The sequence below is a fragment of the Notothenia rossii genome (assembly GCF_949606895.1).
Source record: "Notothenia rossii genome assembly, chromosome: 2".
Classification (NCBI taxonomy): Eukaryota; Metazoa; Chordata; class Actinopteri; order Perciformes; family Nototheniidae; genus Notothenia; species Notothenia rossii.
This window is the reverse complement of record NC_136904.1, coordinates 35,039,547-35,061,793: the sequence shown is the minus strand read 5'-3', so window position 1 is coordinate 35,061,793 and position 22,247 is coordinate 35,039,547. Positions and strand designations below refer to the sequence as shown.

Sequence of the window (22,247 nt, the reverse complement as noted above, 5' to 3'; positions counted from 1 at the left end):
TGGTTTTATAAAGGGATCACTGAGGAACAGCATTAACAAGTAGTAAGTGAAGAGAAGGGACATCTCAATATCAGTGCAGTATAAGGAAGACGTTATCAGTTCTAGATGTGGTTCTAAGTTCACTTGTTCTGTTGAGGTTCTGCATGGTACGGGAGGCAGGCAGTGTTGTCTGCCCACTACCGTTGGGTTCTTTAGGAAGAGGTTTGTTTATGCAGCACTACTTTTGTGTACATCCGACAATTACTACCAAACTAAGTAGCAATTTTCGACCTCTTTTTTTAAAAAGAGAGCTACGAAAATTCTAAAACAGCGCTCACTTTTAAAGTTTCATACTCTATCCTCGAGAACTGTCTCCCGTTTCGACCCCGACAGACGACTTCGGCTGCGTTATTTGTTGGATCTATTTTCTTTTGGGGATGGCTGTGCTGCGCCTTTTTCTCCTTCGCTCCGCCATCTTGAATTGTAATGTTAGTTTCTAAAAAAAAAAAAATTGTGTTTCCTGTGATATTTTTTGTTTAGGGTGTCGTGCCAAATTTGGATGAGTTTGAAGGAGTTTGATTTCGTGATTGTTTTCACAAAATCACATTTGTGAGTATTACGTGTTTGTTCTGCGTCTGTAGTCGACTGGAGACATTTAAACGCTACCAACGCGTGAAAATGCTTTCAGCTATCTAACTGCCTGCTATAATGATAAATAATGCCTGGACTGATACTCTGATTGTTCTACTCTCTTTTTATGAGTACAGTGCACCGTGTGTACAAGGGGATCGACACACAAACTAACTTTTAATTCGCTTACAAATGATAGATTTAGCCTGCTAAGCTAACTAGCATTAATGGTTTCCAAATCAAACAACCCAGGCTAACGCAGTGTGTGTTAGCTTGGGTTAGCCTGCTGTGGTCCAGTGGTTTGCAGGTAACGTAAGTTACAGGGCAATGTGTGCAGTTATATATCTGCTCATTTCCTCGAATATTTGAAGCACACAACTGTATATTATTATTGTGATAAAGGGTAACGGTGGTGTGTTATTGTCGACTGTTGTTGACTGCTAGCTGACAAAGCTAGTGAGCTCACTGAAGTTAAGTTTGGTGCTAGCTAGCATAAACTAAGCAGTACTGTTAAATAATTCACAAATATGTGTTCTCTTAATAAGAATAGACACGTGTTAGTAAACGCTCCCATAAAACGGGGTTTTATTATCTCTCTGTAAGCATTTTTTAATGGAATATTTGAAATCATCTTGAGATGTGGAGTGCAGTTATTATGGTGTAGTTTTGTTTAATATCCCCACCCGTGTGATACTCTGTTCCGGTCTTTGTGTTGAAATAGGAGTTAACTGACAGTGTTTTTATGGTGGGTGTGCAACGTTTACAGTGCATGGCACATTGCCGGCGTTTGCTGCAAGCTAACCACCACCATGGCCGAGCATCTCCCCGGCGTCGACTTATAGTGGTTAGCTCCATGCTAGCGGAGAATGCACGGCTAGAGAGAAGACAGTTGACAAACAATGCAACGCTATATTGATAACTGAGACAATCTCGGCCTCAGCTCCTGTGCGTGGCATTTCCTGATACCTTGTGGTTTTAAATGTGGCTAACGTTAGCTTCTGAGCTAAAAAAAAAAAACGAAGATATTTTATATCCATCGATTACAAATGAGATGATGCTCATTGCGACGCAATAGCGCATTTGGATACCACTTTACTCATATGACGGTAGTATAAATATTGTATGATGTGTTTTATAGGATCAGTGCTCAGGACTGGCTGATCCATGAAGTGACAAAGCCATACTTTATGTGTTGGTACCAACGACGTTTCTGTTGCACTTGACAATAAGCCAGTGTGCATTATGTGGAGTTAACACTAAGCGGCGCTACAGGATAATTTTAAACTTCTTTCCTCAACACATCCTTTCCTGTTTGTGTCCAACCCATGGATGTATATTAAGAACATCCAACCTAGTGGTGTAAGAAGGAAAGTAGTAATACCACAATGTACACATACTCTGTTAGTACGTAAGTAAGTGCACGTCCTGTATTCAACCCCCCCCAAAAAAATAAGTCCAAAAATACTCCGGTATAATATGTATTTTATTACTAGATTATACTTATTAATGTATAAACTTGTATATTTAGTACTTTATATACTACTGGGTATCCTAACATATAATCATAATAATAATAATACATCATACTTTGTTTTCGAATTTTATATTTTGTATAAATAATCAAAATTGGCAAAGTATCTCAACATTAAATATACATTTAGTGGAGTAAAAGCACACTATTTTTCAATAGACTTAGTAAAATAATATTATCAAGTAGCAGGAAATGGACACACTCAAGTAATTTAAAGAGCCTCAACATTGTACTTGAGTAAATGTACTTAGTTACATACATTCCACCCCTGCTTAAACCTACCACAGTGTAAACAACGCCAGTCACCACTGGGGGAACTAACGGGTCACACTTTAGCAGCAGCTGCCAGTTGTGAGCTTGTCTGCCTTGAACCTCAACAATTCCAGTAATTTCAAATATTGTTTTAAGTTTTGTGCACAATATTGATCACGGAATATGCAAAGGTTCACAGTATAGAGAAAAATGAATTAATTACTTGTCCCCTGTTAGGTGATGAATCTATTTTGGTGGTTGAACAATAGTCATTTTTTCTGTATTTGTCTTAGCAGCCTTTGAGCTGATAACACATCCACCTGCTCATTTTCATCCCATCGATCCGTGTAATCTAATTTGTGTCATCTAGTGACATTTTGTTTTTCGCTATGCTTCCAGGTTTCAAACTCTAGACCCCAGTCTTCCCCACTCAAGAGTGTTTCTTCATCTCGGAGACTAAATGCAACTGGACCAGGGGGATTGTGGGCATGAAGTGGCTAGGCGAATCCAAGAACATGGTATTAAATGGCAGACGACACGGAAACAAGTTGACCAGCGAGCAACATGTGAGCCAGACTCGCTCCCAGCACTCACAGCGAGTGTCCCTGCGACACAGCAAAAACAGAAGTCGGAGGTGTAGCCGCAGTGAGTTACACATGTTTGTTAACAAATGTGTACATACTTCATTAGGCACATGCCTAACACCAGTCTTGGGTTTGGTGTTTACAGGGTTTATTGCAGCCAGCCTGGAGGCAGAGAGGCGCTGTGTGCCCTCGTCAGGAATGACTGCCAAGGAGTTGTGTGAGAATGATGACCTGACCACAAGCCTCATCCTGGATCCATACCTGGGCTTTCAAACTCACAAAATGAACACCAGGTCAGCAGATATATCACAGTGTAACTGATTATCCTGCAGCCTATTCACACTCCTATAAAAGCATTTATATTGATTGTCCTGGATTAGGCTGTATGTTATTTCAGATTTTCCTATTCGGGTTCCATTTGCTTCATGCCCTTAATTTATCCCTGCAGATTTCGACCAATTAAGGGAAGGCAAGAAGAGCTTAAGGACATCATCGAGCGCTTCAAGAAACACGACAACTTGGAGAAAGCTTTCAGAGCTTTGACGACCGGAGACTGGTCTCGAAATCAATTTCTCCACAAGACGAAAGCTCAAGAAAAGCTCTTCAAGCAACATGTAAAAAGACATTTCCCAAGATTTCCCATGTTTTACATTTTCCAGTATCAAAAACAATAACATGACTAACTTTTTGTTTCGCACAGGTATTTGTGTATCTGCGGATGTTTGCCACAGACAGCGGGTTTGAGATTCTCCCTTGTAATCGCTATTCATCAGAGCAAAATGGAGCTAAAATTGTGGCAACAAAGGAATGGTGAGGATATGCTGCCACTAGTCCATGAACTAATTGCATTAGCCCCCACCTGCTAAATGAATATTAACTGTATTAGTCAATACATTTAAAGGTTGTTCTGGTGTATGTGTGAAAGCACTTCTACCGGAGGTAATGCTGCCCATTTATGCAGTGTTTAATAAACTTTTCCTACCTTTTTTTTTTTCTCCTATCGTTCTTTAACAGGAAGAGAAATGACAAGATCGAGTACCTTGTGGGATGCATTGCCGAGCTTTCAGAGAGTGAGGAAAACATGCTGCTCCGGCACGGGGAGAATGACTTCAGCGTCATGTATTCAACCCGTAAGAACTGTGCGCAGCTCTGGCTGGGACCAGCTGCGTTCATCAATCACGGTACGAGTCAATATTATTTCTCATGGTCTGGTTTCTGACAACATCACGAGATGCCCTTAGGGGAATTTTTATAATTAAATATATAATTTATAATCTCCACTAGTCCAATATTCTTTGTATGGATACTAATTAAATGTGTCCCTTCTTTGTTCAGATTGTCGACCAAACTGCAAGGTAAGTTCTCTAGAACACTTTTCTTTAGAAAAAAATATAATCTTAATTATCAGTTGTTTTTTTTTAGAGCTCCTGTTAATAATCACATTTTATTTTTCTGTTTAGTTTGTATCGACAGGACGGGACACAGCCTGTGTGAAGGTTTTGAGGGACATTGAACCAGGAGAGGAAATCTCTTGTTACTACGGAGACGGGTTTTTTGGGGAAAACAATGAATATTGTGAATGCTATACATGTGAACGGTAGGTGGATCCATTAGTTGCACTGTGAAAATACATAAAAACGTAATCTAGAACTTAATCACAGCCGGTCATGATTCAACACTCTGATGTAAACTGCTCAACTTGTCGGCGTAGAATTATCAAAAATGACTCGATGGCTCTGTGTGATCGTGCTATTTAGACAGGTATTTTGCACCACATATTGATTTTAAAGTGCTTCTATTGCTTCCGTCAATAAATATAAACTGCTAGGTTCGCGATCCGAACTGCGCCTATAACCACGGTCTGTTATCTCCTCTAAGCATACTGTTGTTGTCAATAATAAAATGTTAAATGCCATTATTAACCAACATAATTGATTATCATGATAAACAGTATTATTTTTGGGACAAATGTTGTCATTATTTTATTTTTTTCAACCCAAAAAAATAAAAATATATATGAATGCAACAATGTAAAAACAAAATATATATTCAAAAGGGAAAACTCAAAGCAACATAAATTATTAAAAACTATGTAAACAGACGTGTTAAATTGTCAAACGGTCATATTACCAGTATTATAAAATCACAAGTTAATTCCAAGATATTTGCATTTGTTTTTTTGCTCAACTATTCACCTTTTTTGTCGCAGACGGGGCACTGGTGCTTTCAAATCCAAAGCTGGGCTGCCAGTGGAGGTGCCGGTGATCAACAGCAAGTACGGGTTGCGGGAGACAGACAAGCGTCTCAACAGGCTGAAGAAGCTGGGGGAAGGAAACAGGAGCTCAGATAGTCACTCTGTAGGCTCTCACACCGATGTTGACTCTCAGGAAATGCCAAAAACACATCAATGTAAGAGTCTTCTAAATATTCAATGCTGTAGCCATAGTTACTGCACAGGTTCAAATCCCAAACTCAAAAATGTCGGAGCAGAAAAGAAATCCCACCTGCCAGCGTGGTGTGGTAAAAGGAGCATTCTACTAAGGATTTGAATAAGAACATCAGTATATTAGAGCAGGGCTATATAGATGTAATTCTGTATCGTGAAGAACAACCAATATCTTTATTTTAGGACTTCTTGCTATCATAATTCAGTGTTTATCCTTCTCAGTGAAGTTATATTATTAATTATTAATGTTGGCTCTGAGTCACTGCTTGATTCTGTAAATGTCACCCAGCCAACACTGTTGGCAGGTTTCTTGAAACATTATAAATATGTTATGTGCAACTTTTTATCTTTATCTACCAGCTGCCAGAAAAAGAACATCATCTTCTGGCCTGAAGTATAAAAACAGGACTCAATCCAGACAGACTTTGTCAAGAGCCCTTACTACCTCATGTTCAAAACAAGGTCGTGTAAACAATAACAGGGTACCAAAGAGACTAAAATCCCAATCCAAGCCTTCACTAAGTAAAGTCCAGTTGCGGAGTCGCAGAAGGGGTGCAGAGCCCAAGGCGTTGGCCAAAGGAGAGACTTGCCAGCTGGGTCTCAGGGACTCAAAGGTGTCGCTGTGTAAAGGCGTCACCGTGAAGAAGGAGAAGGATGGACAGGAGCTGGTGCAGCAGACATTGGGCCAGCGGGGCTGCCTCACCCGTCATGCTGCCAAGGAAAATGGCAATCTACAACATGTGCAAGGTAGTGAGGGCAGTCAGTGTTCGACGTACAGAACTCGCAGGTCCACAAGGACACTGGTAACAGCCCAGGAAGCTGCAGCTGGTGTTAAGCTAGAGCCCAGTGCTATGGACGGCTTGAGCCCAGTCCCTGGTGGAGTGGTCATTAAAACAGAGCCAGCTGACATGGAGTACCACCTCCACCATGGGGTAGGACATGAGCAGCCATCGTTAGACTCTGGCTATGCCAGAACAGGCTCATGCACCAGGCGGAAACGGCCAACACGAACAATTAAATGTGAAGACTCGTACGACGAGCCGTTCATGCCGGTGGCTGCTAGTCACAACACTAACTTCTCTGACTGTGGGAATATGGTGTTGAGCTTCGCCGACCGGCATAGGGACTACAACGGGGTTTCGAACGGCAGCAAATCCCTTCGCAGGGACAAGGGCAAGAGTAGCTGTCGGTCACAGGACAAGGTGAAAAAGAAGCGTCAGATCACGCGATATGACGCCCAGCTGATCCTGGAGAACAGCACAGGTATCCCCAAACTGACGCTCCGCCGGCGGAGGGACAGCAGCAGTAGCAAGACCAACGACACCAAGGACCCCATTGGCTCCTCCAACCTCTCTGCCTCTTCGGTCAACTCGGCCTCTTCCAGCAAAATCAGCATCAAGTTCAGCAAGGACCATGACAAGGACAAAGGCAGCTCATACATAGCCAAACTAAATAACGGATTTTCCCCCGGGGTCCACAGTAACTCCACCAAGCTGAAGTTCCAGCTGAAGAGGGAGGACGATGCACGGAGGATATCCCAGACCAAGGCGGACCAGATGTCCTTTAACGGGGACATGGGCCAGAGTCTGGACTCCAGGAATGGTGGACATCGGACCCAAAAGGTCATGGCTGAGCCCTCGTCATCGTCGTCCTCATCGTCATCTTCAGAGGAGGACACGGACGACGAGGAAGAGGAGGATGACGATGACTACTTCGACAATGAGTTCGAAGACGATTTCATTCCACTTCCTCCAGCGAAGCGCCTCCGACTCATTGTGGGTAAAGACTCGATAGACATCGATATCTCCTCCAGGAGGAGAGAGGATCAGTCCCTGAGGCTCAATGCATAAGCTGTGGAGCTCATCACTCCCACCTTTCCCCTGTAAATAAAGATGACTCGCTAATCAACTGTTGTGTTGATGTAAAAGAAGTACAGTAATTTAAAGAAAAAAGAAATTGCTGAAAAGTTAAACATTTGAATGAACGTTACTAAAAGGTGCTGTTGACTTAAAACAAATGTCTGTTATTCACCTATGTTTATAATTTAGTTTCAATTTGAGTTTTTTTTTTTTAAAGCAAATACTCAAATTAAGAAAAAGTTTAATCACCAACTCCATTTTCCTGCATTTTGGCCCTGTCTACACGAATAGAGATAATTTTGAAAACTAATATTTTTGCTCACGTTTTGGTCTCCTCCCCATACAAACAGAATTTTCAGTCACCTAAACAGAGATTTTCAAAAACTGTGGTTACTGTGTATCCGTGTAAAACGTAGTGTTTGAGAAATAAAGCTTTGTGTAATGAGCATGCGCGTGAAACAATGGCGGACTAACTGTCGGCTTTTGTAAAGTAACACTAGGCAGCAAACCCACCTCATCTGGCATCCACATGTTTTACATTCACAAGACAAACTCGCTGCTCATTCTCCGAATCTTCTTACCTTGTATTTGACGCATCGTTGACATGGCGCCACCTATTGGTCCGACAAATATTTGGAGTTGGTTTGCGGAGGAGATAGTTAGGGAAAAAAGGCCAGATGGACAGTTTTTATTTTTTAAATGTATTCGTATATACGTGTATACGGAGGCAAATATTTGCATTCTGCTCTAAATGAAAAGGGCAGGAAGTGGTCCTCTTTATTGTTTCTGAATAATCTGGCCTCATCCTAAGTGAAAAAAAAGCATTTGTTTTAAGTTCAACTCTTCCTTTAAGTGAATGCACTTGTTATATTCATAATGGACATGGATATTGTAGAAAGTGTACAGTATGTTGACTATCCCCCTCTGTCTCATAGGCAGGTTTTTATTGAGCTTTTGATTTCTGTCTCATAGTTTGTAATCTTTTGTGTGGTTAACCATGCAGTGTGTCGTGGATTCTCCGGAGGCATTATAAGAACAGTCAGTCAGTTCATTTGGATTCAGGTGCCATGTTCTCATTATCCCAGTAGTTCTCCTGGTTTAAAGAACCACTTGAATTTCATGAATTATCAACATTATTTACTGTGTAAGTTAATCACGTGTCTCTCTGTAGAGTTCAATCATGCAATTTTAAACCTTTAAACAAATCTGTGCTATCATGTTTTTCACCATAGAAAGAGAAGCAAACTGTTTTATATATGTTATTAACATGCATCAAAATGTGCTACAGACCACTTTGCAGTAACATTATGCATGTGTGTTTAGTTTGCCTGCAGTTGTCGCACATTCACGACACAAACGATACGATGGAGTTGCACAATGTTTTCTTTTCCAGTGAATCGACTCCACGGCGCTGTAAATAAAGTCAATTAAGCTGCAGAATTCAAAGAAATAAAAGCACACCGTTTTTTATAATCAGTCGAGGATAAATGAATGGGCTTTTTCTTTGGCGCTACTGTCATAATGATAACATGGCACACATGGTAGTTCAAAGGTAAATCAAATCAAATCCATACGTTAAGGCTACCTATTTGCTTTTTTATTTTTTATTTGTAATTCTGAAAAGTAATGTACAGAAAGACTGGCTCATGTCCCTCAGATTTATTTTCTCTAAATGTCCAGTCTCACCTTTTCAGAAGTCAACAAAGATGTCCGTCTACACTAAAATCACATTGTCTGAAATGTTAGTGTAGAATCATGTATTCTTTTCTCTATGGTGCTACTTTTGTTTCCTTGTCATCTTTGTGTGAGTCTCTGTCCTGTGTGAATCTTGACTGGTAGATGGTGGCAGGATTAACTTCGACAGGCCCAACAATTCTGTAGAAATACACATTTTTAGAGCAGTAATATAAGTTATCAGTTGTCTGTAGCCTACATTTACTTTTTTTGCAGAAACTTTAAGAAACTGTCAATTCCACAGCAGTAGGTGCCTTAACAAAAAGCTTTTTGACACATTTAGACCACGTTTGTAACTAATCAATGAAAAGTGACAATGCTAAAGCCATCTGCTCCCCCCTTGAAATTATTGAAACACAATAAGTCCACCGCCAGTCCTTCTGTATATTATTTTATTTTTGTTGTGTGGAAGTTAAGGAACTGTCTAATAGATTCAAGGGATCAACAGAGTTTGAATGTTAACCCACTTCTCCTTGTGTGTACTGTTCATATCACCAGCAGCTAATCACCGTTCTGATCCTGGCTCAGTTCCCCCCTTTGTCGGACGTCTCCATCCTACACTGTAAACTGTTCCAGGTGTACCGTCTGTGTGGTCTTTGTCCAATAGACAGCTGTCAAGATTCCCAATTGATAAGAAAAAGTTAAAGCAAAAAAAATAAAAAAGGAAACACAAATGTGAATAGTTTGCGGACATTTTAGCGTGTAACGTGGGTAGTGGGAAACGTAAAGAGAATTAAAAATGGACAGTGCGTATATTGTCCGATATGTAAATCTTGTGAACACATCTTGTACTTATTTAACAGTTTTGAATACTTGAAAACTATATAAAGTTTCTTTGTGAATCTTGTTTCCGGAGCCTGTTTTAAAGTTGCCTGGATGTTCACATCCATGTTTGGCTTTTAATATGGTGTCGATCACAAATATGGCTTTTTATATTTAACCTTTTTTTGTATTATTGTCAACCAATTCCATGAATAGACCAACACCAGCAATGTTTCCCATTGGTAAACGTAATACTGATGACACATACATTTAAAAACAGCTCACAGATTTGTGGGGACTGTTTTTAGGTGCGGGTGAATTCACATTTGGTGGTATGTGAGTATTTCTGGCAGCATGTCTATGGGGGTTATTCCCTATCTTTATTCAAGAGCGTGGTATTTAAATTTGAGAGCATACTTTATTGATTTCTTTCCCTCAAACCCTGTCCTCGCACTCAAATAGTGCCTGCTTGCGCTTAGATTTGCTCTGCTTTTGCTCAAACTGTACGCTTGCACTCAGATATATCGCTGCTTACAGATTTCCTGTGTTCCAGCTTAAAACCTCCTCGCACTCAGGCTGTTTCTGTGCGCTCTTGAAATGTCTGCTCTAACCGCCCTTACGGGACACTCTAATAAGTAAAGCGAACGCACCCGCAAGGACACCTGGGGCCGTATTCACAAAGGATCTTAGGGCTAAAAGTAGCTCCTAACTGGCGAATTTAGGAGAAACTCCTAAACATAATGGGCGTGTCAGTCTTACATTTAGGACTCCTAATTTTATTCACTAAGAGCAATTCACAAAGTATTTTAGGCCTAAAAGTAGCACCTAAGTTTAGGAGAGCTTAAAAGTCCTCGAGAGGACTCCTAACTCAGTAAGACCTATTCACAAAAAATCTGAAAATGGCTGCGAGACGAAATGTTTTGGAGACAATGGAAGACTGTGAATTGATCAAGAGATATAGGCTAAATCGTGAGGGTATCAAACTTGTTGTGGAATTAGTGCGGGATGCAATAACATCCCCGACTAACAGGAATAACCCGATTAGTCCGGAAATAAAATGTTTGGCAACACTACGATATTTAGCAACAGGGAAAATGCAATTTTGCAATGCCGACGATTTAGGAATATCGCAACCATCAGTCAGCCGTGCCATAAACCAAACCATTAACGCGCTCTCTAGACCACATATCATCCAACAGTTTATTCGGTTTCCTTTGGACAATCAACAACTACACAGGATCAAAGCCAACTTCATGGCAATTGCAGGTATGCCCGGTGTGGTCGGTGCTATTGACGGGACGCACATAAAAATAATTGCGCCCTCAAAAGATGAGGACGTGTTCGTCAATAGAAAGAAAGTACATTCCATCAACACGCAGATTGTTTTCATTCATCATGATAGGGGGACTTGAACGGCGGTATGGGCTGTTATTGAAAGTGTTTAAGTGCTGGAAATATGCTCATTGGAAAATAGTTTGCAGGGTGCTTTTAATTGCCTCCTTGATTTAATGCAATTTACGTATTTTTATTGTTTGCTCTCTCTCTTTAACGTGCATATACAACGTCATTATCGTGGTCTGCACAAGCTTGTCATCATGCGTGTATTCTGCTAACTGCACTGTTCATAACTATTTGATAGGAATACCTTTCTAGCCTAGACTATTTCTTTGTTTTTCGGTGATTTAGTGGGCTCGTTTGTGGGATGTTGCGGATGAGTTTCACCGAGACCGCCTGCTCTGAACAACCAATCACCGTACTGACCGCTTCTAAACTCATGCACGAGAATCGACGTAATCCATAGCAACGGCGCGTCACTCTTAGTTCACTGTTAGTGATTCATCCTTAGTATGAGTAGGTCTCAGCGGCTTTGTGAATAACTTTTAAGAAAAAACTTCTACGTAAAATGTTTTAGCGCGAGTTAGGAGCACTCCTAGCGGTAAGATAAAATGCTTTGTGAATACGGCCCCTGGCCTCCTATTGGTTGAGGGATTTTGACAGGGTTGTTGCACAAAAGATCAGAGCGCGCACAGAATAAATCTGAGAGCAGACATTTCACGAGCACACAGAAACAGCCACAGAAACAGAGTGCGAGGAGAAGGTTTTAAGCTGGAACACAGGAAATATGATTGCAAGCGTACAGTTTGAGCAGAAGCAGAGCAAATATAAGTGCAAGCAGGCACTACTTGAGTGTGAGGACAGGGTTTGAGGGAAAGAAATACATATTCTGAACGTGAAATCAATAAAGTATGCACTCAAATTTAAAGACCACGCTCTTGAATAAAGATAGGGAATAACCCCCATACATGTCAGTGTTTGTGGATATTCAGTGTAACATGGATGTCATTGCCCATCCATCCATCCATCCATCTTCTCCCGCTTATCCGTGGTCGGGTCGCGGGGATAGCAGTTATAGCAGAGAGCCCCAAACTTTATTTTCCCTGGCCACATCAACCAGCTCTGACTGGGGGATCCCAAGGCGCTCCCAGGCCAGCGAAGAGATATAGTCCCTCCACCTGATCCTAGGTCTACCCCTTGGTCTGTTCCCAGCTGGACGTGCCTGGAACACCTCCCTAGGGATGCGCCCAGATGGCATCCTTACTAGGTGCCCGAACCACCTCAACTGGCTCCTTTCGACGCGAAGGAGGAGCGGTTCAACTCTGAGTCCCTCCCGGATGACTGAACTTCTCACCTTATTCCTAAGGGAGACATCAGCCACCCTGCGGAGAAAACCCATCTCGGCCGCTTGTATCCGCGATCTTGTTCTTTCGGTCATGACCCATCCTTCATGACCATAGGTGAGGGTAGGAACGAAAATGGCCCGGTAGACAGAGAGCTTTGCCTTCTGGCTCAGCTCTCTTTTCGTCACAACGGTGCGCTAAAGCGACTGCAGTACCGCTCCCGCTGCTCCGATTCTCCGGCCAATCTCACGCTCCATTGTTCCCTCACTCGAGAACAAGACCCTGAGATACTTGAACTCCTTCACTCGGGGTAAGGACTAATTCCCTACTTGGAGTGGACAGTCCATCGGTTTCCTGCTGAGAACCATGGCCTCAGATTTGGAGGTGCTGATCCTCATCCCAGCCGCTTCACACTCGGTTGCGAACCGATCCAGTGAGTGCTGAAGGTCGCAGACCGATGAAGCCATTAGAACCACTTCATGTGCAAAAAGCAGTGGTGCAATCCTTACCCCCAGTTTCTACTGGGTCCGTATGCGCCGCGCTGTGCCGCATCACGGCTGCGCCGCATCACGGCTGCGCCGCGGTTTTGGTCTAGCGCCATAACCCACCGGACGCGTCCCAGAAGTGTTTCAGAAGCGTAGCGTTGTGCGTGCAGGCTCGCAGTTTTTTATTGATTCAGGTTTAATTCGGGTATTAATTAACTTTAAAACATTAATATGTAGTTGTTACCTTCCACTCCACAAACTGCAGCGTCTAAAAACCAGGCCTTGTCCTTTCTGATGTTGTCCTTGTAATAAGCATTGGTTACATCATATAAAATAGTGTGTTTTTCCACTTCCATGATGAAAACCTCGTCTTCCATTGTGCGTATCGTAGTGGAGGTGTTGTGATGAAGGAGGGGGGTCTGCTAAATTAGTATATGTGGGGGATGGGCCTGGCCCGGATGCTCACCTTTCCACTTCCTGCGAGGGGGGGCTGCCTGCCCGACCTTACGTTAAAGCTGCGCCGCGGCAAAAATAGGATTCATCCTAATTTTAGAGAAGCGCTGCGCAGAGCCGCTTCTGGCACGCTCCTGGGACGCGTCTGAGCCGTAACGCGGCGCGTGTGGTGGAATAGCACCCATTGACTAGAGTGGCCGCGATCCATACGACCGCCGTGGCGCAGCCTTAACGCGGCGCAGCGGACCCGAACTGCAGACCCCCTCCCCAACAACTACGCCTCGAAATCCGATCCATGTATATTACAAACAGGATTGGTGACAAAGCGCAGCCTTGGCGGAGGCCAACCCTCACCGGAAATGGGTCCGACTTACTGCCGAGGACCCGGACACAGCTCTCGCTTTGGGAGTACAGAGATTGGATGGCCCTGAGTAGAGACCCCCTCACCGCATACTCCCGCAGCACCTCCCACAGTAACTCCCTGGGAACTCGGTCATACGCCTTCTCCAAGTCTACAAAACACATGTAGACCGGATAAGCGTACTCCCAGGCCCCCTCCAGGATCCTTGCGAGAGTAAAAAGCTGATCCGTCGTTCCACGACCAGGACGGAATCCACATTGTTCCTCTTCAATCTGAGGTTCGACAATCGGCCTGACCCTCCTTTCGAGTACCTTAGAGTAAACTTTCCCGGGGAGGCTGAGTACTTTGATGCCTCTGTAATTGACACACACCCTCTGATCCCCCTTTTTGAAAAGGGGAACCACCACCCCGGTCTGCCACTCCTTCGGTTCTGTTTCCGACTTCCACGCAACGTTGATGAGACGTACCAACGATGACAGTTCCTCAACACCCAGAGCCTTCAGTATTTCTGGGTGGATCTCATCCACTCCCGGGGCTTTGCCACTGTGGAGTTGTTTGACGACCTCAGTGACCTCCCCCCGGGAGATTGGTGCTGATCCCCCGTCATACTCCAGCTCTGCCTCTAACATAGAGGGCGGAGTTGTCGGGTTCAGGAGTTCCTCAAAGTGTTCCTTCCAACGCCCTAACACTCCATCAGTTGAGGTCAACAACGTCCCATCCTTACTGTACACAGCTTGGATTGTTCCCTGCTTCCCCCTCCTGAGGTGTCGGACAGTTTTCCAGAACAACTTTGGTGCCGCCCGAAAGTCCTTTTCCATGTCTTCTCCGAACTTCTCCCACACCTGCTGCTTTGCCTCGACCACGGCTGAGGCTTCTGCCCTTCGGGCCTGTCGGTACCTTGCAACTGCCTCGGGAGTCCCCCGGGATAACAAATCCCTGAAGGCCTCCTTCTTCAGTCGGGCGGCTTCCCTGACCACCGGTGTCCACCAGGAGGTTCGAGGGTCCTCCTTCTGGGCCTGGCTCCAGAAGGGGACCCCAGGTTTCCTCCGGGCCGGGTATCCTCACTTCCTGTGTCGTCTTTCATGAGGTCTTCGTCATTGCCATAGTTTTTATTTAAAAGAATCAGACTTTAATGTGTTATTTGATTTATTCATGTTTGTTTTTGAACTTTTAAGGAGATTTGTTGACAATAAGAAACATATGTCACATAATGAATTATGTTGATTTATGTTTGTCGGGAAAAATAAGCAAGTTAAGAAACTTTACCAGTAGTTTCAGTTTAAAAGGAAGAGAGTGACTAATTGTGATTGGTATTTTGGGTTCTCTTGGCAACATCTGTGACTGTGACTAAAACACCTAACCAGGTGCGAGCGAAAATTATGCCATTTAAAAACATAAACGGCTGTCAGCGAATCGAGCCGGCTGTGATATCATTTCTCGGTCATAATCGGTTGTTTCCGTGAAGGGCCGACTGTTGTGTGATGGCAAATGCTGCGGCTGCAAGGCATTGTGGGGCAGCATTTTATCCTCTCCTTTCCTAAAAGGGAGGTTCCTAAGCTAAAGGAGGTTATAAAGGAAGTTTTAAACCTCATACAATCATACGTATTGGGACCATTTATATTAATGTGGACCGGAGGGAGAGGCTGACGAGCATAAGTTTCACTTTCCTTTTTTATTTAAATTCCAACTTTGGTCATGAAGAATATGTTTCTCTGGTGTCCACGTTCATAAAGCATAAAACAACAGCATCAGAGCACGGTGCAGAGTCTCGAGATGAGTTACAGTAGTCCCTCGTTCTTATTATACATCCATGTTGTAGTCCTCTGTATATAAAACTGTAGTTTCCATAGTTTCCCTACTGCAGCAGACGCACATTTATGACGTCCGCTGGCGCATCATAAACACGTCGGATAGTGAAAGTGCAGTCGGATTCTCTAAAGTACCGCAGTCTCTTCTCCTAAGTGCTTTTGAATTCTCCTATCCACTATCCCTTATCCCGGTGATGTTTCACACAGAGTTCAAGGGATAGATGATAGGGATAGACGCTAGGAGCTGATTTTTTTACTATTCGACCGCAACCATGGCCTTGCTGCCAGTGCCGGTTCTAGCCAATTTGATGCCCTAGGCGAGATTTTAGCTGGCGCCCCCCGAATCTAGTGCACACATTAGGTGCTTTCACACCAAGTACTTTGCCGTACTTAGTTCCCAATAATTAATCAGAACTCTTTAGTTCTGATGAACTAAAGAGCAGATCGCGTTCACACCGGAATAAGTCCACGAGGGAGGATTAGGCAAATGAAGCCGCTGACGTCACTTCTTCTTCTTTGAGTTTACTGGCAGGGCGCAAACAACTTCACGGCGTATACCACCACCCGAAGTCCCCGGCCAGAAGTCCCCGGAGTTGGGGACTGGCTTCAGAAGCTGCTGGGACTCCCAGCAGCTTCTACTGAAGCCTTCCGAGTAAATCGCCAGAACGCCGACACCTCCTCATCACTCCACCGCTCCCATGTTTTTTTTTGTGTTGCCATAAGTTAGTCTCTCTCCATTGATGCGTTGGCCTAATGCTAATAATGCTAATGCCAGCAAATACAATGGTGTCAATGAGTGAACTCTGAGGCATGAACTCAATTGCACGACTCAAACTCAGACTCGGATAGTGTTTCAAAATAAAGACTTTACTGGGATTTGCACAGTAATCGAAACAAGGAAAACAAAAACACTCTTTCGAGGAAAACTAGAACAGTGATCAATAACATAGATCCATGAGAAGTCCGTGAGGTAAGCAGGAACGTAGGTCATAGAGAGACAACAAACTGACAATGAATAGGAGGGAGCTAACACAATATATACACAGGTAAAGGGGACACAGGTGGAAACAATCAGGGCGGGGAAAATAATCAAGGACGAAGGAGACAGAAGGGGGCGGGGAGCGTGGAGGCCCGAAATGAGAGGGAGAATTAATTAAGGGAATAAACATAAAGCACAGGACAAAGGGACATGGCAAAATTAACATAAAGAATAAACTTTCACTATAAGTTTATTAGACATGACAAATGGTGGCTTCAGAAAACGTTTCAAGAGTTTTATGGGCCGTGGTTTGCAATTCGCCAAGCCAATCAGAAATGGGAACCTTTTTCTCCCATGAAAGTACTTGCTCTAGCAGGGACTAAAAAGTCGTGTGAACGCAACATTTCAAAAACTATCGGAACTAAAAGTACTAATAGGCGCTCTCACACCTTTTTCAGTACTTTTTCCAGGAATAGTTACGATAGTTCCTGGGATTTTGCATTCACACCAAAAAGATCTGGAACTAGAACTTTTTTCAGCTGTCAGAACAAAGTGAAAAACAAACAATGGCACAAAATATTATTAATATGTTGAGTATAAAAGATTATAATTTTTCTCAGAGTTGCCAGAATGTGTAGTTTATATGTTAGTATTTCTAAAATTATCCTGGAGGAGAATCGCCCCAGACCCCGTGCTGGGGTTGGGTTTTCAGCATGTGGGCCTTTTTATGTTATACAGTTCAGCGTTGATTCCATCATCTCATTAAACCTTTTTTTAAATCATACTTTAGTTCTGTGAAGGGATACAAGCAGTGGCAAGAGGTCATGCCAGGGTGGCATGGGAGGGTGGACAGTTCGTGATATTTTGTACTGTATATATAACCTATTTATTGTTAAATCATGCCCTAACACAAGTGTTCTTAATGCACAAGAGAAACAAAGTGTTCAGACAAACAAACTAAAATATAGTATAAAATATCAGAAAGATACTCATGACACCCTAGAATTCTGTTTTACTGTAAGTACAGTAAGAGTACGTAGTTATAATTACGTACACAAATGACATCAACCATCTCTTAAGAGAGCTAAAGGTGACGTGTGCAGCAACACATTTCAATAAATATTTGTCAATACTAAGAGCCGCTAGATTGTGCTGCTGTAATGGAATATGCATGCAAGGAGAATAAAAACATACCATGTGGTCCAGCTGGAGTTTCATCTGCCTCCTGATCCCTGCCCCTCTGTCTGACACTTACTCTTTATTCCTCGTATACATGTCTTCTTCTTCACTTATAGAGAACCGCAGTGACGCGTCATAAAACCTGGAAGTAAGTTAGCATTTTTAGCCCTTCCGGTTCCTTCGTCAAAGAGCAATGCATTTTTTCCATAGGGTTTTTGAAAATAGCTCGAAATAAGGTCTGTGGTTGACACAAATTTAAGAGATAAATCAGGTTTTGTTCTACGACATCAAATACATCAGCAGTGACCCAGCTGGTGATTTTTGAAGAGTTTACGTGTCTGAAAAACGATGGTTGTTACCGAGTGGCTGAATAGGACTACAGAAATTGTCGAGGCCGTTGTACGTCATTACGCCGAACACGTAAACACTCCCGCTAAGTTTGTTTTCCCCTGTGTTCTGCTTGAAAGCAAGTACCTGCCTATCTTTAGTATCTGTATATCTATATCTGACCATTAGAATCTGTATATTTGAAATTGTCGTTTTTAACACCGTAGTTTTACAAATTATAGAATAATAATACCAATAATAATACCATGTTGAATCGGCGTCGGGAACACCATCGGAAGTCGGACAAAGGGATAACACTGATTGGCTGTTCAGCTAGCGAATCAGTGCATGAGAAGCATTAACGGAAGTGAGGGAGGTAAACAAATTATTTCAAATGGAAGATGGAACACACACGGATGGCTATTTCACCTCATCGGTTTATAGAGCTCCTGTTCGTTTATGTTTTCAATGGACGAGAGTGAAAATGGAAAGAAAAACGCTATTTGTTGTTTGTTTATATCACGGAGTCTGTTCTTCTTCTCTGTCTTCCGGTTGTTCCGGTTGTTGCCTCTTTTGAATGATGAATACACACTACCGCCGCCTGCTGGTAAGGAGAGTTATTGCCACTCACGCATGCGCAGTTCATACGTGCTCGGCTCAGATTTGCGGTGTGTTCCAGTGCGCGAAGTCGGCAAATACGCAGGAGAGTCCGGCGACGCAACAGTCGGTGTCGGCGTCAGCGACTTCTCAGGTGACTGGCCGGTGTATCTGGGCCTTAAGGATGTTCCTCGAGCAGGCTGAATGTTTCTCTTTCCTTACTGATACAGAAGCCCTTGATTTGCAATGCTTCACTAATTGTCATTTCCCTGGCTCCGTAGGGACACTTTACCTCCAGCACAGCGGAAGACCCTACCAGACCATCTGGAGATGCCCCCAACAATCCTGACTCATGGGCCTGCATCTGGGTTGCAGTGGTGAAACCCCTGACGCCCTCACATTCATTCATAGTCCCCCACTGTACAGACAAAACACCATCAAGGGCCTGTTGTTGCCCTAGCACCCTGGCAATAAGGGAAGCAGTCACACGCTTTGACCTCAGGACAGCTCCAAAGTTGCTGGCAGTCAACCTTCCTTTCCTGAACAAATGCCAGTTTGGGCTAGTTCGCTGACCAGTGGTAGCCACCTGAATTGCCCTCTGTTGCTCTTCAGACAATGCCATGCTTGCCACAATTGCCTCAGTTCCCTGATGCCCAACAGATTTGATCATTTCAGGAACAGTAAGTGTTTCCAAGCTGTAGTGTTCCTCTTCTGGCTCGGGGGAGAGAAGCCAAGAAATTCCTGAGAACCTGCCCCTGAGTCTGTCCCTCAGCCAGTCACGATCTTCGGAGGTGGGCTCTCTTGTCAGCGGGTTAGATTAGTTATTGGTTGGAGGAAATAGCTCCTCCACTGAATGCGTACGTTTAGCTGCCTTTGGCTTCTTCCACTGACAGGGGGTGTCAGTGCAGCTGAAATTGTGGATGGCAAAGATGGCTAATGCAGCCGCATGACTGCATTTCCATTCTCCACGTGGGCATTCACATTTAGTGGAGAGAATTCCCTCTTCTCCTGTAGATACCTGTGGTGGGGGGATTGTTTTATTATTTAAAATATATTTACATTTGTAATGCCTTCCCAATCATCCCTTTAATTGTTTATAGCCTACTGTATGTTTATTTCATGGATATTTCTGTGTTTTCTGGTGTGTAATATTTGTAATAAAGATTTCATGTGACACATAAAATGGATTTGTTGATGGGAATTAATGTGAATAAATTAACTCTATAGTACTCTTGCTATCACTACTCACCGACACTATAAACCTTGTCCCTCATGCTAGCCCTGACAACACCGGTAAGCACACCTTCATCTAGGCTGCAATGTTTTACGTGTCCTGACTTGTAGTGGTTCTCTCCTCTATCTACACTCTTCTTGTCATCTTTGTAAAACGATATCAGACTGGTAATTGACACAGCCATGACTTCTAGTTAAATTCAGTGTGGCTAAAATGAAAAGCTTTGTTAAAATATGCAAGCGCGCGAAAGTAAAAATCAGCTTTATTTTCAAAAATTCTACATGTGTTATACATCCAGAAATATCGAAATATCGTTTCCCACAGTGTGACATGTATTCATAAAACAAAACAAAAAGGGCCTAGATAAACGTGGTATACCTTAAACAAAACAAAAAGGGCCTAGATAAACGTGGTATACATTAAACAAAACGGGCCTAGATAACCGGGGTATACAGTTTAAAATGTTAATATATTTAAAGAGTTCAAAGTGCAGTTTCAGTGCAAGTCAGTTGAAACGATCTTAAGTTGGCGTGACGTTGAAGTCGTGCGACCCTGCTGCTGTACTGGCTTGTAGTTCGTTTATAGCATAACGTCAGCATTTTGCTTCTGTCGACTAGATTTATGATTCAAAAATTATAAAAGTACGGTTGACATCTGGAGATTATCCGGCTGAACAAAACGTGATCCCTCTCTTAAATGTGTGTCAACCACAGACCTTATTTCGAGCTATTTTCCAAAATCCTATGGAGAATTTGCATTGGTTTTTGACGAAGGAACCGGAAGAAGTTTACTTCCGGGTTTATGGACGCGTCACTGCGGCTCTCTCTTCATCTCCTTCTGGCTTTCTCCTGCTCTAACCATCCTGGTCTCTTCAGTGTAGCCTACTCTCTTTTCCTTTTCCTGTTTCTGTTCGTCCTGATCTCTTCTCAGATATGTCTTTTTGTTGTTGTTGAATTACTCCAGCTCTGGCCTGCAAGAGTCTACTTGTGAAAAGCACTGGTACAAATGCGCGTATATCTTTACACGTTAGGGCCATATAGCTAATAATAAGTAGCATAGCCTATAATAAATATAAAATCAGAAAGTATTTATCAAACGCACACAGGCAGCTGTGTTTAGCTCCAGTTTGACGGTAAAGGATGTATCCTGGTTTAATTTATCTGGCCTCATTGCTGTTTACGTGGATTTAATAGTACCGCATAGTTTAGCACATAAAGTGATCGATCTCCCAGGTAGCGCTGTCTGCGTAGTATTCTGTAACGTAACGTCCCAAACAGCGACCGTCTGTTAAACGCTATCGATTCAAACGGCAGCGTTTTATTAATATTTTTGTTTCAAGCTCTCGTCTTTAGTAAAAACAAAGCTAGTGAAAGGGGAAATGCTCCCAGTGGAAGCTGATCCACCATCAGGTGCTGGGACAGCTCCCTCACTCTCTGCAGCTGTGTGAGCCGCAGTCTGTGTGAACCAACGCGCCGCTCCGCAGTTAAAATAATAATGCAGGGTTGAGCTGGGTTTTTTACGTGCCTACAATTATATTTTAAATGATTCACTTTTAATTAATGAGCTGCTTGTTTCGTTGCTTGAGAAGCTTCTGGACATAGTGTAGGTTTGTTTCTACAAGAACAGTTTTAGGGACACAAAGAGGCGGAGCCGAGGCGGGACCTTCTGGGTTATGGCTAGAAAGGATCCGTCTAGTGTAAATATGACGTCACGTTCTCGTTGTAACTCTCGTTGTAATCGGAGGGGCTCGGAAACACATCTACAGCAGTAACATGATGCAACATAGTGCAGCAGCAATATTAATAGAGAAACATCAGACATAATAGTAAAACACTGCAAGGGAACATTTTATTGCACCAGGAGCTATCTTGGGACTTTTACTGCGACAACGTTGACTTGCCTGTGAATAAAAAATAAACCATAGTGTTGGTGATCTACAGTGTTGTTATTCTTCTTTGAACACCAGCAAGACCGCTTTTCAACAATCACACTCCCTGTCATTGACATAATTAATAGATAGTTTAGCTTCTCACCATCATTTGCTGTGGCCAACTGAAGTTAACGATCGTAACTGAAAGGCTGCCTGCCAAACGTAAACATTCAGCCACGTGACATTCAGCCAAACTCTCGCGAGAGTTTTACACAAGACGGATCCTTTCTAGCCATAACCGACCTTCTGCCACCGTGCTGAAAGTTCCTGAGCTAGCTGAAGCTACCAAGCTAAGCTAACATGCTCCCCATCTGCACACTGCCGTGGCATTTTACGTTTCTAAGGTAAGCGGACATGAAACTATTCAGCAAAACTATAAATAATAATCTAAGTTATTGAGTTTTTAGCATAATACTTCAGAATCTTAAAATCCCTTAAA

The 22,247-nt window shown here is 43.0% G+C and overlaps 1 protein-coding gene and 1 long non-coding RNA gene across 2 annotated transcripts; both read left to right on the top strand.

Moving 5' to 3' along the window:
- The first annotated feature begins 227 nt into the window (after positions 1–227).
- kmt5b (lysine methyltransferase 5B) lies at positions 228–9,857 on the top strand. Its single transcript, XM_079666159.1, has 10 exons — positions 228–588; positions 2,792–3,037; positions 3,122–3,269; positions 3,425–3,590; positions 3,677–3,786; positions 3,991–4,157; positions 4,312–4,331; positions 4,437–4,573; positions 5,186–5,385; positions 5,783–9,857. The coding sequence occupies exons 2-10, from the start codon at positions 2,881–2,883 to the stop codon at positions 7,270–7,272; spliced, it is 2,595 nt and encodes an 864-aa protein (XP_079522285.1). The 5' UTR covers positions 228–588; positions 2,792–2,880; the 3' UTR covers positions 7,273–9,857.
- A 6,259-nt stretch (positions 9,858–16,116) lies between these two features.
- On the top strand, positions 16,117–19,827 carry LOC307029538. The gene is made up of 2 exons (XR_013805382.1): positions 16,117–18,798; positions 18,926–19,827. It is a non-coding gene; the product is annotated as an uncharacterized lncRNA (long non-coding RNA).
- Positions 19,828–22,247: the final 2,420 nt, after the last annotated feature.